Source organism: Gambusia affinis, linkage group LG06, assembly GCF_019740435.1.
Source record: "Gambusia affinis linkage group LG06, SWU_Gaff_1.0, whole genome shotgun sequence".
Taxonomy (NCBI): domain Eukaryota; kingdom Metazoa; phylum Chordata; class Actinopteri; order Cyprinodontiformes; family Poeciliidae; genus Gambusia; species Gambusia affinis.
This window is the reverse complement of record NC_057873.1, coordinates 8,046,708-8,064,915: the sequence shown is the minus strand read 5'-3', so window position 1 is coordinate 8,064,915 and position 18,208 is coordinate 8,046,708. Positions and strand designations below refer to the sequence as shown.

At 37.1% G+C, this 18,208-nt stretch overlaps 2 protein-coding genes across 9 annotated transcripts; both read right to left on the bottom strand.

Moving 5' to 3' along the window:
- Positions 1–804: 804 nt before the first annotated feature.
- LOC122832089 (FH2 domain-containing protein 1-like) lies at positions 805–8,639 on the bottom strand. 2 transcript variants are annotated; one of them, XM_044118486.1, is made up of 13 exons: positions 8,591–8,639; positions 8,073–8,131; positions 7,261–7,618; positions 6,375–6,436; positions 5,648–5,750; positions 5,465–5,550; positions 4,767–4,867; positions 4,600–4,670; positions 4,412–4,519; positions 4,096–4,166; positions 3,896–4,013; positions 3,632–3,796; positions 805–3,544 (listed from the first exon to the last, which is right to left on the bottom strand). In XM_044118486.1, the coding sequence occupies exons 2-13, from the start codon at positions 8,099–8,101 to the stop codon at positions 2,267–2,269; spliced, it is 2,550 nt and encodes an 849-aa protein (XP_043974421.1). In that variant the 5' UTR covers positions 8,102–8,131; positions 8,591–8,639; the 3' UTR covers positions 805–2,266. The 2 variants fall into 2 exon arrangements, with proteins under 2 accessions (XP_043974421.1, XP_043974422.1); XM_044118487.1 differs by lacking the exon at positions 8,591–8,639 and having other exon boundaries at positions 7,261–7,646; positions 8,073–8,376.
- Positions 8,640–9,326: 687 nt separating this feature from the next.
- Positions 9,327–17,631, bottom strand: LOC122832685 (arfaptin-2-like). 7 transcript variants are annotated; one of them, XM_044119681.1, is made up of 10 exons: positions 17,409–17,630; positions 17,113–17,221; positions 15,612–15,720; positions 15,142–15,204; positions 14,522–14,608; positions 14,283–14,383; positions 13,325–13,546; positions 13,095–13,252; positions 12,803–12,977; positions 9,327–10,589 (listed from the first exon to the last, which is right to left on the bottom strand). In XM_044119681.1, the coding sequence occupies exons 2-10, from the start codon at positions 17,209–17,211 to the stop codon at positions 10,434–10,436; spliced, it is 1,170 nt and encodes a 389-aa protein (XP_043975616.1). In that variant the 5' UTR covers positions 17,212–17,221; positions 17,409–17,630; the 3' UTR covers positions 9,327–10,433. The 7 variants fall into 7 exon arrangements, with proteins under 7 accessions (XP_043975616.1, XP_043975615.1, XP_043975621.1 ...); XM_044119680.1 differs by having other exon boundaries at positions 17,383–17,614; XM_044119686.1 differs by lacking the exon at positions 14,522–14,608 and having other exon boundaries at positions 17,409–17,631.
- Positions 17,632–18,208: the final 577 nt, after the last annotated feature.

Below are 18,208 nucleotides of genomic sequence, written 5' to 3'. Positions count from 1 at the left end.
TGTTTTAAGACTTTTTCCAGGCCTGCAAAGTGGGAATGTGGCACAATTATTGAAATACCCTAAAAACAAAAACAAAAAAACACACAAAAAAAAACAAAACAAAAAAAAACAGTGGAGGATTTGCTTGAAGGGCTCCAGACCAAAGGGTTGGCTTGGAGACAAGGATATGACATATGTGTTTTGAATAGTTTGCATATCAGAATTTACTTTAAAAAGACTTCAAAAAGGACTCCAAACAAGAAAGCAGGTGTGTTTGCACCTTCTTGTAACTACACAATACAGCTGAATATTTTTAACAAAAACAGATCAGGTCATATCACTGGATGAGTCTGCTTTTACTAAGGAAAGCATATTTTTTATGCATACACTGCATAAAAAATATTGACTGAAGCTGTACTGGACATACTTATCTTCAATTAGCATGTTGAAGATAAAAAACTTCCCATAAGATTCAAAACTTCTAAAGAAAAAACTGTGCACAACACCTATGAATCCAAAGTTTTACTTCAGAAGAAGGTCAAAATACTGTATCTTCTTTGGCAAACACATGGATGTCAGAAGGTGCAGCTGTATGATGATGTCCTGTACTGTGTTTGTGATGAGTGAGCTGATACATTCAGTGGGGAATTTGTTGGGGGTTGGGGTCTGAGGTAAAGGGCAAACACAGACTTCATTGGTTTTACACTCCAACTCGGTGTTGCCATAGAGACTGCCTCCAGCTTAGTCAAGAATGCTGCTGCAGTCTGACAGCAGCAGATCACTAGGACTGAGACGGCCTCACATCAATATACAAATAAGGAAAGAACTTTTTACACATCTTTAATAAATCAAACTCAATTAAAAAAAATAATCACATATTATACATAGTATTAAATAATTAACATTTTTGAATGAAGGTACAAATCTGTATGGAATTTCTGATCATAAATATACATAAATATAGTAAGCTGGACGCTGGACATGACTCCTGCTTATTCATGCATACAAATCCTATTTTCTAAATGACCTATTTCTACATATAGAAAAAGTTACAAAGATAAAATGGTACACAATGTTTTCATTTTTTATCATTTTAAAGTTGATATTTCAGTCATTTCAATAATCTTTTTGAAAGAAAGAATAACAGCTATCAATCTGATAATTCCAAATATTTTACTCATTTTCATTGCATCATCGCGCATAATTGGAACCAGCAAATAATAGTAAAAAGGTTCTATATTCTACGTTAAATGGTGAGATATTCAAAAAAGTTCAACGTAAATTAGTAACTTCCATGTATGTTACAAAAGATTGGAGCTTCTGTGAGCTTTTGCCTTTTTTCCCAAATTAAAGGGAAATTTAGCTGTTTTGTATGACAACAGGTTCTGTTATCATTTTTACAGTGTCAAAGTTTTTGTAACAATATTAAACATATCTTCTCAAGTTAGAATCTGCATTCTTTTCTTTGACAGATACTGGCCCTCATTCAGCTCTGCTCAGATACAGACAGCCTTTGTAACACTGACCCATTTCACATAAAAACAATAGCTGAATTCAGCGTGACTGAGCGAAATGACAAGCGGCTGCTCCTTTACTGAGCTTCATCAGCAACCAGAGGCTGAGAATCAAAGGAATGAGAGCTTACAAATAAAATCATAATTCCATGTCAAATTAGCCAAACTATAAACAAGCAGACATTACACACAATCACTAAAGAAAAAAACAAAACAAAAAAACAAATAAAATTCCTAACATATTTTCATTTCTCAATGTCAGAATCTCTTAACTTTAACCTTCTCATCACTTTCTCTGCTGTACTTTCTGTTCCATCATTCCTTTTTTCCCAGACCAAGGCACACAATGTAAGCATTTTTTTAATTCATCCAACATGTGATTGAATGTAAATGTCATCAATAAAACAAAAATGTCACAATTATCTTTAAAATAAATGTAAATATCTTGCAGTCCGTGTGTCTCCTTCTTTTTTAGCAATCAGCAACTTACAAACTACCTGCAAAGTTTCAATGAATCTATATTCAACTCAATCAATGTTAACTCTCGCCATCTAGTGGTAGAACATGCAAAATGTCTTCTCTTAATAAAACATTCCCCAAACAATTTTTCACAACTTCCTTTCATACCATTATCTTTCTATCAAAATCAAAAATTAATAAGCTACACTACTATAATATAACAACAAATCAACTATATTCATGTCTGATTGAATAACACATAAGTTATATTTTAAATTAATACAACCGTTCCCATCATTTTTTAAATATAAAGCCTACACACTTGAATCTGTGCTTTTAAGAGCAGCTTCTTTGCTGCTCGGTGATTTGCTTATGTCTCCAAAGCGTCTCAAGAAACTGAAAAAAAATCCAGAGCTCTCAGTCTTTAACCACACACTCCTGGGAAGAATGTTTGCAACATTAGTGTGTTGGTGGCTCTCTGTGCACTCCATTGACGTTTGTCCTTGGTTTTCCGGAAGCCCTGTGTCTGAAACTTGGTCCAAGGAATCACGTGGTTTATTTTTCTTTTCTGCCAATGGAGAATTCTGATCCAGACTATGAGATTTTTTTATCTTGTTTGAAATGTCAGTGAAATCAAATGCCTCTTTTGAAGGTGTGCGTTCAACATCCTGTCTTTGCTGGGGTTCCTTGATTTGTGCCAAAGGATTTGGACTTCTAGATGAAGATTGAGTCTGTGCATTTTCTTTCTCTTTTTGAGTTTCAGAAACTTTTGTCGGAACAGTGTGTCGGCGGCCAAGATTGCGTTTTGTGGAGGACTGTGGGCCAAGCAAAAACTGAATCAAATCCTCATGGGTCGGGTCTCCAGGATACCTTTGCGTTTCCTCGTCAAAGGTAAGCTGGCGAGCCAAGGTCTTCTTGACAGGAGGGGATTTCTGGTTTTCCAGAGAGTGATCCATAGAGGAAGAACTTCCACGACTGTTCTGGTACTTCAAAACCTTTCTAGCAGCTTCACGCAGCTTCTGGACCTCTTCCTCATTATTGTCTTGTATATCTTCCTCTTCATCATCTTCAGAAGTGGCAGAGATAGATCTTATTTTGGGAAGACTGTGGGTTGTTTTAGATTGGCTCATTGAATCCTGGGAATACACTTTGTCCAACGGTTTTGTCTTTTCTTCAAAGGCATCTATGTTCTTAGAGTTATTCTCTTGAACATGTGACTGTTCTTGTTTTTGAGGAAAGTTCTCTGTGAGCTCAAACGCAGAATTCCACTCTTTTTTGACCATATCTTTGGCTCTGAAAGTGTTCCTGTGGTGTAGTGTTCCATTTGAAAAGTTTGTCTGAGAATTGATTTCTGACAGGCTCCCATTAACTGGACTCCCTCTTGTGGGGCTGTCATTGCTTGACGAAGGCTTCCCCAGTTTCCTCCTAGAGACGCGATTAGTTAGGGCGTTCTGTAGAACATACTCTAATGCAATTCCCTCCATTTCCTTGTCTCTACTTGAACAAGTAGCAGTGGAACGGCGCTTGGCTGTATTCTCTAATCTATTGATGTGTTTCCGTTTCATCTCTGCCATCTCTCTGGCCTTATTTTCCTGCAGAAACATCTCCACGTTAATGAATCAAAGCAAGATTGTTTGTTGTATAGCAAAGACAAGAGATATGCCAGTGTGTAGATTTACCTGCACAGCCCGGATAAACCTTTGGCAGAAAGAATGAAAGATAGAACAACATTCCTCCAGCTTAAAAGTCTTGGAGTCTTCACAGAAGTACTCAGCCACAGAGTCACTTACAGCCTGAAGTTCTTCAAACTGAGTCTCTACTTCTCCCAAACAAACATCAGCTTTCTAAATTGAAACCAAATAAGTAATTAGAAAATGGATTCATAGTTTTATTCAGAATTAAGACAATGTTCAACATTTCCCACTGCTGAAGGTAAGGGTTACCTTTAGAAAACCTTCCATCTGCTCTTTTAGTTCTTCCAGTTTCAAAGTGTCTCCTTTGGCGACTTGTAATTTCTTCTTCTGTCTTTCAATCTCAGCTTCAATGTCACCTTTAATTATCCTGAAATAATGTTAAAATATTCATCAACATTTTGACTGCATCCCAAATATAAGGACAAGAGGATTATTTTGCTAACTTTTACCTTGATCCAGCTTCAATGTGTTTGAGTTGGTCTGGAAATTTCAGCAGTGCCACATCTACCTTCTTTGCTTGCTGTAATAAACACAGAATTTATCTTAAGAATCCTATTTCTTCAAAAATTTTATCACAGACTATTTATTAGCTGAATCTGTTTCATTGTTTGGAAAAATTTAATGAATCAGCCAGTCACAAAGCAGCCACTCAGCACATTTAGGCATCTAGGCTCTAATTATTTCAGAAACTGCTGATCAATCAGGATTTTCAAATACTACTTTTGAGTTTACAGAGAATGGTTTAATACTACTAAAACTACTTGCCATCACTACATAATGCATGAGATTCATTCCAGGTTTGTTTGCTTTGGTATCTGCCAATTTCAGGAGAGATGACATACGGAAGCCAACTGCACTGCCTGCGTAGCCCCCCTGCAAATAAACACAGGTCAGTAATGCAAAACACAAAGGAACGTTCTCCAATACATCGAGAGTGCAAATTAACTGCTTACAGCATTCATGTAATTTCCTGTTTTCAGCACCAAGCGAATGACAGAGTGTAAATTATTACACTCCAACAGCTCTACAAAAGAAATACAGCGTTAGCAGTGAAACTCAAACATTTCCAGTCCTACTTTATCAGTCATGTTTATTATGAAATTAGTTCAAACGACAATACCTTTTCCAGCTTCTGTGAGCGTATCAATGAATCCTCTTATTTCCTTCATGAGAGTGAAGAATTCCTCCTTCAGCACCAAGCAGCTCAGACGCTCTTCATAACTAACAGACCACATGTAAACCAACTGTTAGCCAGCCTTGAAGAAGTTCTTTGAACTTTTCAACTGGTTTGTCACATTATAGCAACACACTTCTACTCATTTTACAATGACTTTCTCTCATAAAACAACACAAAGTATTAAGAAAATTATAAAGAAAAAAAAATGGTGCGTGATTTTGAAATATGAAAAGCACAGTGTGCATTTTTAGCCTCCCATTTGGTCCTTTTGATTCGTCAGGGATAAAGTTGGGGAGACATTTAAAGAATAGGTTAAGACAACATCCCAAGCTTTCAACGTCTCACAGAGCAATGTTCAATTCATCAATTGAAAAAAAGATGAAATATTATGGCACAAACCAACTAAGACATTGCTGTCTACTTAAACTGAAAAATGAGGAAAGGAGAGCATCAGTCAGCTATAATTTACAGTAAAATATTGTTCTGTAAAGTTCTGAGTCACAGGGGGCTTAACATGAACGCATGGCAGATATTTCAGGTTTTCATTTGTAAAAAAAGATTAGAAAATTCAGTTTTCAGTTCTGAATCTGAAATGTACATTTTAAATCTGCTGTTCATAGAGGTATCGTCTAGCTGCTTACCTGGGCATCTTTGTCAGCATTAGCATAAACAGATCAGCTTCAGGGAGGGCTGATGCGTCACCTTTAAAACCGACCAACTGCTTCATCTGAATAAATGAAAAATAAAACCAAGCAATTTGTTTTCCCATTGGTAAACCTTTATTGAAACTGTGCAAAATGAATAAAACAAATTAAAATAAATACCTCCCCTTCATCTGGCAGCAGCTTGCACATTTCCCGAAGTTTTCCTGTGCCAAAACTGAGCCCATTTCCCAACTGAATGTCCTGAATCAGATCCTTCACAGGGCTGTGGATGGAGGTGGAGAGATCACCAGTCATAACCAATCAGAGTGTAATTAATGCTTGTGTAGGCCTGTGACTGATGAGCTATAAGTCCATGTTAAGACCATCCTTTTGTATGCTTGGAAAACTTGAGTTTATGACATTTACAAGCCTCTACCTGTGCATAATGGTTTGCAAAAACCTGACTTCAATCATAAGGAAGAGAAATGCTGTACAGGGATAAGAAATGATGGAAGAATCTATGCTACAAAAATGCTTACGACATAACAAGCCTTCTACATTTTCTGTTTGCACTGCAGTAGAATAGCCTGTCAGTTTACTTGCAGATGTTTTACAGGATAAACAATGATACAGTTCCATTTCTTGCTGGGTCTGTTGTGGTTGCCAAACAGCTTCAGACAATACACTTACAAGACTGTCAGTTACTGATCTGCACTAAATACCACAGGGAGGTCACACAGCATGGATCAGACCTGTCTGGGCATGTTGTCTTTCAAAGGCTTGTGAGCGTCATGTAGCCATGTCAAGCACAAATTTATCTGTTTCATTATGTGTTGTTTTACCCTTCAGTATGAAGAAATTGTTGAGCAAAAACACTTACACCCTAAAAGCACAGCCTCTGACTCACCGCTTGAACTGCTTCAGGAATATTCCAATGTTAATGCTTCGTTTGGAGCAGAGGATGGTAACCTGGAAATGAAAACAGACAAAGACAGCTAAAACTCAGTTGAGTCAGTTGTTAAGATAATTTCACTATTGGCTTGAGAAGCATCTTTTTCTATCACATACATCTCTGCGTTCCAAAAAAAGACAGACGATTCCAAAGGTTAAGGTTTCTGTGAGTTGTTTCTATTGAACAGTCTGAGTAAAGATAGCCTTGTATTCTGAAACAACATTTACTTAAGGTTCTACATATGACAGAAGCTACATATGACAAAGTCAAAGTTTGGGAACATATTTCAGTCCATTTTATACAACAAAACTGGAATCCTTCAAATTAGCTTGATTATTTATAGACAGAGGAAATGTATGGCATAAGGAGGTCACTATAGACTCTACTGTTCTCTAAAGAGACAATTATTCCTTCCTTTGGCAAACATGATCAATAGGGAGACTCCACCCTTGTACTGAGTGACCCTACAGCCATACACAATGTTCCTATGATTACTGTTTTCTAAACTTAATTCAATTCATGGAAACAGCTAAAAGGCCTCAAAAATGTTTTTAATCCTACTTTATTTTAACCAACTAAACAAGAGATAACTTCTGTCCATTTCTAAAAATTAATTTCCAGCACATGAGGCTGAAAGAATTTGAAGGGATGTTTTCTGTTTATCTCACATGTAAGCCCAGGGGGAGAAAGAAAATCAATCGAGGTCAAAGGAACATGTTTTCATATCTAAATGTTAAACCACAACAAAATTCCCCAACATTTCAATGCATGGTTTCAACCCCTTGATCTCCAGTTTCTAAATGAGAAGTTATCTAGCAGACCACCATCTGGGTAAACTCACCATCTCTCCTCCAGTGCCAGAAGGTAGCTGTCCCCTCACACTTGAGCGGTTCAGGGCCTTTGGATGTTGCTGACCATGTTTGTGGCTAAACAACTCTTCCATGTGATCCGTGTCCAGCTCATACTGCCCATCGGTCTTATCTGAGGTCCATATGTTATGCTTTCCAATCACGCTGTGTTTGGGAAGAGCTTCCCAGTTAAAATTGCGCATCCTGGACCGCCGTCGGTCTCCCCAATCCATGGTGCCACCTCCATGCTGGGGAAGTCCAGGAGCTGGAGGTGGTGGTGGAGGAGGTGGTGGTAGCGGTGGAGGTGGTGGTGGTGGAGCAGGGGGATTTGCTGCTTGCATCTTTGAATGTCTCAGAAGGTTAAGGGAACCTTAATGATCTTGTTTAACACATGCATAACGTTATCTTATGTAGTACAATTGATTTTTAAGACATGTTCCAAAACGGAAAGTTGAGCTGAAACTGGATATAGAACTGATTTATAGCTATTAAAATCACTTAATCTTTAGTCTCTTTCCAATGCATTTAATATTAATTACAATAACACAACTCCAATCCAAGAGGTCCCTTAGCATAGAATAAGCGATACTGCAGTTTGCGTCAGAGACTATATTCACAGGTCATTCTCTTATCTACATGTTTTTTGGTAGAGAACACATGATCATGATTCAAATAGACAAGATTGCGTGTTTATTCAAAAACGAAAATATTGAATACAATCTTTTTGCAAACTTTTCTCTGCATATTTCCGTTATCATAACTAAATCGCAGTATTACGATTTAAAAAGTAATACAAACAACTTACATGTTAGTGCCTGTATGAAGCAGTTCCATTATCCTTCCTTGTAGCCCTCTTGTTGAAACCTAAGAATCACAGAGTTACATTAACTTGGATATGGCGAGGAGAGTGTCGAAATGTACTGCGTGTTTGACGACACGCCTAGGTAAGTCACTTCCATGATATCCCCACGCCTTCCCAGCACAGCTAAGTCTGGCATTTAGCCCGAAGTTACAGTTGTTTTAGTCATGGCGGCAGGAGTTGGCTATTCTCTGTCCAGCAGCCCTCAGCTCATGTGAGCAGAGCTGGATTCCGGCTGCCTGATAGGTGTCCTATCTGAATTCTTATTGATTTTGTGAATTTCTGAACAATTACGCACCGCTGAGGTAAAGTCACAAGCTGTGGAAAGTAAAAAACAAAGTTCTTTTTTTTTGTTTGTTTTCTTTGCTGTTATTCTTTAATTTTCTTTCTTTCTCTTCTGTTTTGCACAAAAGGTTTAAAATTATAACTCACACGTGACCTCAGCAAAAATTAAAAATGATTACCTGTGATTAATCAAAAAATTTTTGTTGGTTTTTCTTTAGAGAGCTGAGTTCACTTTCACAGCCTCACCCAGGTGATTACTGTTAGACCCATTGGCGGTTCTAGACCATGTTTAATTGAGGTGGCCAAGGTGCGGCCAGTGTTTTGTTTTTTTAAATTCATTTTACTATTATTATTATTTCAGTGGTGGCACAGAACACAAGGAGTAAACACACGCAAATTTCAATATTTTGTTATATATTATTTGCAGCTTTGGAGCTGCAAATTCTCTCTTAATTTGCCTGAAGCTAAAAGTACACCTTAATTTTTTATTTGTTGCTAAAACAGGAGTACTATGTTAATTTTTTTTAAAAACATTTATATTATGTTACAATGTGATTCTCTCATCAAAAGCAAAAATATTGTTGTTTAGATTTTCCCATGTATGTTTGAGAAATCGTTTAATCTCCCACGGCAGCCATTTGGGGGTGCTTAAAAGCTTGGTGCTACAAAGTGCTGCTTTTCCCACAATGTTCCTCTCATCCAGAAGCGCCTATGGTTCTGCAGAAATTCAACAACAGATGAGAAACAAAGTCATTCATCACTCTGAAACTATGAATTTGGGACTCCAGTGAACAGCAGCGAGAGTTATTACCCACAAGTGAAAATACATTTGTTTCATATGAAAACATAATGCATAGTGCGCTTTAGTTCTGAACAAATCTGAATGCAACAATAACAGATAACCACAAAGTTCAATGAAACTTATAACATCCAGCACTTTATTGGAAATGCAGACAGAGGAAAAATACAACCAGCCAACTACAGCCTTAGAGAACCCTCAGTATTATACACTTATGTTACAAACAAGTGAATAAATAAAATATGAAAAAAGGTACGCTCTACATTCTGTTTTGGAAGAGACACTGACCTTTGTTTTTAAACTAAAGTGCATTTGTTATTAGGGGTTTACTGTTTGTGTTCTATGGGTTGAGACTTTAAGAATAAGTCTTGCATACTGTTCATAGCTTTACACTCGCCTGCTATTATACCAGTCAAAAATTAACTTGGCTGACACTGATTATTGATCCTTTTTAGTCTATGTAACTGAAATATATGCATTTACTGACAAAAGATGAAACAAATGCAGTGATGCGGAATATGACAAAATACACTAGGGTAAAGAAAGTTTGTTTTAAAAAAAAAAGAGAAAGAAATTATAAGCTTATAGAGTTGCTGCGCTCATTACAACATATTGTATCTGGGATAATCAAAAAATTAGAAGACCAAAGTGATAATGACTGTTTATCAGAGTAAAGAAAAAAGTTATTTCATTCCAAATATTAGTTCATTGTACAATGACCCTTCTGGAAGGTATTTCACAAAGTGACAGGAGAAATACGATAGGTTAATTTGAAGAACATGATTCAGAAAATAAATACCATTTAAGATGCTATGTCATAACGTTATGTACACCATCTCAGGGATGTGATGTGCTGCTCCAACTTATGGACTTCCTCAAATGTAATATACACCAACATGTTACATGTATCTTTAGGTAAAAATTAAAACTAATGTGCAAAACTGCCCAAGGGAACCTCCATACTAAACTTGAATCAGGAACATAAATGGGTGACATGTCTGTAAGTGATTGTGCCAACTATAAGAATAGCAAAATAAGAGGTTTGTAATGTGACAAAAAGAAAAGAATATTTTCCATCTATGTCATAAATGATACTGAAAAAAACATTACAAAAAGGTTTTTTATCTGGGCCCTACAGATTAATCATTTAATATGTATTCTTCGAACCACTCATCTGTTGCGTCACTGAAAATGTCAAGAAGCAGATGAACTTTGTGTGTCCATTACTGCTCCTCCAGCCAGGAAGGCTTGTCTGACCCTGGAGGCTTTAACTTTACATTAAACTGTATAAGAGTTTGTTCCAACTGCTGCTGGTTGCCAGCAAAGTAAGCTGAGATTGCATTATGGAAGAGAAGCAGCTGCTTGTGCATCACCTTCACCTAGGAAAAAAAATGAGAAGGAACGTTAAGTTATTGCAAACGAAATGGAAAAAGGAATACTTAAAAATCCACATTGAAACAGTCCTGTAAACATTTTTATGTTATGTTCTATGAGAAGCACAGACTTTAATGTATTGTATTGCGATTTTCTGACAGCCCAGTGCAAAATAGTGTAAAAAGTGAAGTCAAAGTGATAATAAGATTTTCTTCTTTTTTTTAAACCACACACACATAAAAAAAGTGTGATTTGGATATGCACTAGTTTCACTGTCATCTGAGCTTAACACAGTCTTGATATATTTGCAATTGTTTCTTATTGTTCTCATTTTGTCGTTGGAACAGTGCTCCGTGTTGTGTTCACAGATTGGGATATTATTTTATCACTGACCTGTCTGATGTGTTCTTTGGTCTTTATGGTGTTTGTTCACTAACGTCTGACAAATTAATAAGGCCATTGTGTTATCCAGTCCCCTGTAACTCAGGGGAATTCACTTATAGTGGGACTAAATCACACACTGGTGGACGGACTCCATGTAACAATTAGATGACTCCTGAAAACAATCGTTATGTTGGATTTTACAAGGCAGAGAAAAAGTGGGTAAACAGAGTTTCTGAATGTTCCACCAAGTAAAATTTAAGACTTTTTAAAGAACATTAGGGGGGAAAAAGATGTAAGACCTACATCATGACAGATATACAAAAGAAATGCTTTCTTTTCAGGGGACTAAAAATGTGGAATTTCTGGAGTCTTTTTGTGGCTCTTGGTATTGGCTTTGTGCTTCTCATGTGGCATACAGCCCTCTACTGCCTTAACCTCTGTGGTGCCAAGGTTTTTTTTTTTTCTTACACAAATCACAGTGATGCAGCACTCTCCATTCTTCACATTATTATTTAACTGTTTACTCAGTTTGGTCATTATGTTGTGTCTCTTGTGTCTTTCTGTTTTTTTTTTTGTTTTTTTTTACCTCCCAAGCGCTTTGTCTTACACTAGACTGCTTTTTTAATACTCAGTATTAATACAACCAACTAATTTCCAAGTGACATTTGAAAGCAGCACCTTATTCTTCTCCTTGGTTTGAAGCTACATGCTAGTTTCGGCTTAAACACCACATCAAGCATCCGTGATCTCTGAGTTTGGGTGTGGTCACATTTGTGCCCCTGTGCATGTGTAACCACATCCAACAGTGATGTCACTGCATAATCTCTGAAGCATGACGAGCTTGTAAGGACTTGCATAAATATGATCAAATTCCTTTACAAAGACTTTTTTAAAAATTGAAAATTGAATGTTTTCAAGGTGGAGTAAAGCCTTTGTTCAAATGCAAATAATAATCAATAGTGTGTATATTTGGAAACTGATGTGGCCCAACTAAGTGTTGAGACCATCAATGCATTTATTGGATAAAAATGTAAAGAAAAGCTGCACAATTTGTTAATTTCCTTGGATTTATCGCAACGTGTAATTATTAGGACTCGGACTTCAATGCGTTAATTTTTATATATTAGATAGACTTTAATGTATTAAAAAAAAAATTTTTTAATCAATTGCGTTTATCTTATTTATTATTTTTACAAATAAATATTCCATATGGATTAGTTTCTCTTGGCATTCATTTTTGCTACAAAAAAACAAAATGGAAAATACTGTTGTGTGCAAGTTGTACAAAAAGAAGTTAGCCTATTTAAGACAAAGCTATTCAAGCCTAACGTACAATTTCAATGTAAAACATCTTGAAACAGCACAAACGTTCGCAATGTTAAGGTCAGCGTCCACATTTCTAATGAAGAATTTTTCAAAGAAGTTACATGAATGATCAGGGGTTCCTGCAACACTTGAAAGCTAAACATGCCCAACAGCACTTTGCACCAATCGGATGTTTGAATAATCAAAATAAATTAAAAATGATAAACATTTTCATTGTTGAGCTCATGTCTCTTGTTATCCAATAATTTACAGTCAAAAGGGGTTTTTGAAACTAAAATGTTGCTTATTTTGTTGATGCATCCATCCATCCATCCATTTTCTTTACACCCTTATTCCCTAATGGGGTCAGGAGGTTTGTTGATGCATAGTTTTCAATTAAAATTTGACTAAATACAGACCTTGCAGTCAACTCATTTAAAGATTTTATTTGACTCCCACCACTATTAATAACTGGAGTTTATTATATATAAAAAAAAAATAGGAAGATACGTAAATCTGCAAAGCAAACCTTATTTTCTTCCAGGAATTTAAGTTTGATGGACACATCACTACGGAGCCGTTCGTATTTCTCTCTGTGGGTGTGGTATTCCTGCTGAGCCATCTCAATGCGAACCATAGCGGCTGCATCCCGGGGACCCAAGCTTAGCTCCTCCAGATCAGAGCGATAGGCATCAAATTCAAGTCTGCACGCATGACAGAAAGAACATTAACAGTTAAAACTTTATCCATGCTTTCCCCTTGCAAATACTTGATTTATGTTACCATACTAATCTCTCAAGTAAAGTGTCAACATTTTATACCTTGCATTTTCATAATGTCTGATTGTCATCAGAGTATCCTCCATGGTTTTATTGACCAGGGTGTTTATGCTGGACACAAAGAAGTTGATGGCGCCCAGCAAAGCCTCACCATTCTTGCACAGCAGCTTTTGTGTTTCTGCATTATACCCAAATTCATCCTGCAGGGAAACACACAAGTTTTAATCGCCTGTTTGACACCATCCAACGTGGACGGTGAGTCATCGATGCACCTGTAACTCAGGGGACTTCTGACTCAGGTCTGTGAACGTGTCCCCGAGAGCCTGCTGCGTTTGCACCATGCTTTGGAAATGAGTGATGAGCGCAGTCGCCAGTCTTAGGATGTTTTCATATTTGCTCTTGGTGTCTCTCAAAACATCGATCTGGGCTTCCAATTCCAAGTCCACCGTTCGAGAGCCTCTGCCAAACTTCTCCGAGAACATCTGCTTTGTACACTGAAAACACCACAAAGATAATATAGGTTTATTCCTAAAAACATGACCAGTTTCCCTTACTTTCATTTCAGTAATTCACTACAAAAAGGGAAACTCATACAGATTCATTGCAAAGAGCATAAATAAATTGTAGTTGTGACTGGAGTCATTGATTCATGGGCCACCACTGGCACCATACCACCATAGTCCTTGGACTAAGCCACTCCTAAGTCAGGGACAACATCCAACGTCTCTTACTCAGTAGAAAAAAAAATCCAAAGTCTTCTTTGCATATAAAACTAACGCTTGCTTTTAATTTAAAAATCAAGGCCCTGGAGTTTGGATGAAGAGTGGAGAGATACTAAATCAAGGTTTGTTGAGGTCTAGTTTGAGGTTTTCCATGTGGAGCCATGTCAATTGCTGGCATTGGTCCACAATGTGTTATCAAATCCAAATTCAGTCCAGCCATCTGCCAAGGGACTTTAGAGTACTTCATGCTTCCTTTCATGGATTACTCATCTGTCATGAGGAAGATGAGAGACAGCAGAACTAAACAATGCAGATGAGCTGAAGGCTGATATTTATCCATAGTGGGTTCACTACATACCTCATCAGAACCATGACATGCTGCACTGATAAAATGCAAAAGGAGCCCTGACCATGTAGTGAGTGTGTATACTGTGCAGTACGTGGACATACAGTTTAGCATGGCAAATGTTTTCTACGGTTTAAACATGTAGCACACAACTGGCATTACCTTGTATGTATTAATGCCCCATTTCTTTACACTGTCCAGTTTCTCCACTGCCACTCCACGAGAAACTTCTTCAGTTGAATTAGTGTTATGATTCAGTGACCCTTAGGAGAAAAAAAGAGAAAGAATTGAGCATACTTTAGGACATTTTTATTTTTTTTTATTTGCAGGATTGTGGTATATTTGATGGATTATGACAATAAGCGAGGATTAGATGGAGATAGTGAGGAGCTGGATGATACCTGGATGCTGGTTTGTGTGATGAGCCAGTCGACTGGCTGAAGCATTATTATTAGGCAGGTTGACACCCCTGGATTTCATGCGAATGTCTGAAATGAGCATGGTGGCGATGAAAAGCAGGAATGAGAAAAGGTCACAGATAATGAGGAAGTGTATGCACAGGAACTTGATATTGAAATATCAAGCTGAAGGAACATATAGAAACTGGGTTTTGTGATGACGGTGTTACAGTGCGTTTGAAGACATACAGTCCACGATGCAGGATTCTCATGCAAAATAAAAGTTGCTAAAAGAAAATTAGAAAATGCACGACTTTAGGGTCACAATGAAAGTGCGGCGTAACAACAAAACAGTCATCCAAAGCTCATTTTACAGCCCACAGGAGTAAACTGGACATGAGGTCAACATTTTAAGAGACAAAACTGTAATATCACGTTAGTACATCCCTAATTCTGAAAGTTGCAATACAGTTTTGTTTACTAATGCTGTGAGTCAATAGATACGAGCAAAGTTTGCATACAATCCTTTTAGTCAAGCAATACAAAAACTCTTAAAGAATGTCATAAATCCCAACATATAAAAGGTTAAATTAAGAAAAGTTGTCATTAGAACACACAGCCACCTAGTCCTGCTGCAGGGGCCCATCCTCTGTCCAGATACTCAGGGTTGTAGCGAACTCCAGGCCCTAAGGAATATGATGTGTGGAACATGAACCAGCAGCCTAAAGGTCACGAGTTCCTTAGAGGCACAATAATATACGAGGAGGAAGCGTTCTAGCTCTGCTATGGTTTCCTCAAGGTGCATTACATTAATGTGCTGCTTGGAGTTCCTTTAAGGCATTCAACAACACTGACAGATCTCTGGCTAAGCTCAGAGCAGCCTGCTTCTGACAAGAGAGTGAAAACAGACAGTGGATGGAACAGTGTGCTACTTCAAATCATGTCTGCCTTGGAACAGTACATAGAGTCTTTTTTTTTTTAACAATGAGATATGAAATGGCAACTAATAGTACATCGTCAAATGTGAGCTTTAAAAAGAAACAAAAGTTGTCAAAATGAATAAAAAACAATGTGTTTGAGCTCCTAATAATACCTTTGATGGAGCTTGTTGGAATGATGCCCCCAGCTGGTCCTCCATAACCTCCTGAGACGATACTGGTTTCATTCAGGTTGGGTCCAGACACCATCACCTGCTGCAGATCCTGAGAGATTTACATTCAAAAAAATGTCCACATATAGGGTTGACAGGGCAAAACACAAACAAACAAAAAATTAAATATAATCCCATATTTTCATCATTTTATAAACCAAGTTGTATGCTAGTAGTAAACAATGAAAAAAAAAAAAACTGAGCCACCTGTTTGTATTACTGTGGCAGTGAACTAATGATGGTTTTGAAAGGCACAAAAAGAAAATGCATACGATCCTCCATACATTGTTTCGGGCACCTTGAACAAAATAAAATGTTATTTCAATAAAATATAAGTCAGAAGCAAGCAATTTTTTCATGTCTACTTTAGATTTTGTTTGACTAAAACTAAAGAGGAAAGATGAGTGTACTATTTATTTTCTTACTTAAATCACTATGTGCATATTGAAATGCTGCTTCACAAATAGTAAACTAAACATGTATGATCTAAGAAGACCCAATCTGAGTCACAATGACAGATACCTTTCTGCTGAAGGGTGAAAGAATTATATTGTGTTTAGCCAATCCTAAGGTTTACACACCCGTTAAAATGACAATTGTTCTAGACATAGAAACAAAGAAGGGAGACCAGGATAAGTCATGGTAAAAGCTCAACAACTCTTCTACAAAAAAGGAAAAGAAAAGTCTGTTTGGCCCACTGTTGGGTGCAGCATAATGCACCGAGCATTCCTTCTGTTAACATTTTGTCAAAGTGGATGAAATCATCAACATCTGAAACCCAATACTTTCATGTGGCTGCCAGAGCCCGGAAGATGATGAGGTATTTCATTAACGTGACTTTTCAGCATCACGTTAAATCCAAATGAACAAAATAATTGCTATGACAGAAAAAAAAACGAAGTTCTGGTATAGCTATATCGGAGTTTATTACTTCTGCAAGTTAGTTTGGGCAACTAAATTCATAGTCAAGATGTCACATGAATATAGGTTCCAACTGTAGAATGAATGCAAAAGTTAAATTAAACATGTCTGAACAAAGTCTTAGTTTAAAGGTGTTATCCATTCATTTTAATGTAGCCTTTTTTATTTCCTGCCCAAGAGGTTTCAAATGTGGCTGTTTTATTGCACTTTATTTTATTGTTACATTATATATAAATAAAAAGGGATGGATATGATTATCATCAATTACTGAAGCACAAAAATACTCTTAGGTGGCATCTTGGACAAACAAATAATACATACGCCCAAGTTCTTAACCAGCTGCCAATCTTAAACGTGTCTTATTAATACTTTCAATAGCTGCAGGCTTTTGCATGGTTAAGCTAACATTTGGCCTAATCAGTTTAAGACCTAAACACACAGCCAGGTAATATGTAAGAAAACAAAAACACCTCAGTGGCATCATGTATTAAAATATTATTTGGTGGAATAAAAGTTGACTCACCTGCTCCAGGCTGTCATCTTCAGTTAGAGTCCCTGTATCCCCATTGCTATTAATGGGGATCTCCATGGTAGCAGCCTTGCTCATGATATTGTCTGCCATGATGAAATATCTGCAAGAAACCAACACAGGATGATAAATTGTTTATACCTTGGCAAAAGCTATTCCCAAAGCTCTTTAGATCCATACGAAATCAAACCCAGCAGCTAGATAGCTCAGATGCTAAAGTGTGTGACATGGAACAGCGGTGCTGATGTGGCTGCCTGCTGCTACCTGACGAGCTAGCTTCCAATCCTCACCAGTGTGTTGAAAGGCAAATCCAGTCTTTCGGAAAAGAAACAAGTTGTGGTAAAACTGAGAGAAAATGTAAATGTAGAATTAATTCAACAAAAAAGCGCCATTGTTTTCAACTTAATATCCCCGAGAGCATACATTGTTAATCCTAAATCGTTCACATGATTTTCTGTCTGCACCCATAGAAAATCCCTGCATCTAGCCAGCTAACGGCTTTAATAAAGTCCCTTCAAAATAATGGTCTCCGTTATATTTATTTGATCACGCAACTCGTTTAAAACATGTACATGAAAAGAAATGGCGTACAAACCTATGTTACTCTTTCAAGAGCGTCAGGTGTTGCAAAATAAGAGGGAGGAATCAGTAAAGTTAACCAGATGCCCTTATTGTGAAATGTGATACTCTTAATATATCATCACCTCCACCCACAGCTCCATCTTCCACGTAGTACTGTTGACGTAGCCATAGACCTTTTGCATCAGTTGCAGTTTTATGACAGTCCACTAGATGTCAGTCTAAGTTTATGTTTAGTTTTATGATAGGGCACATTTTCTTGGCTCCCTGTCGACTTTTAAATTAGATTTTATTAAATTTTTGTTGTACCCTATTGGATTAAGCTTTAAGATGAATTTACCGCCTTTTTATGATGGCAACATCCCAATAAATTAAAATATGCAGACAATCATTTATTTTGGGATGTTAACAGTCTGAGAGGCTTGGCAGTGAACTGATCACATTTGTAGATATTTGCCCAATTTATTTTAATCAGGGATGCATGGGAGTTGCACATGGTTTCCAAATGGGG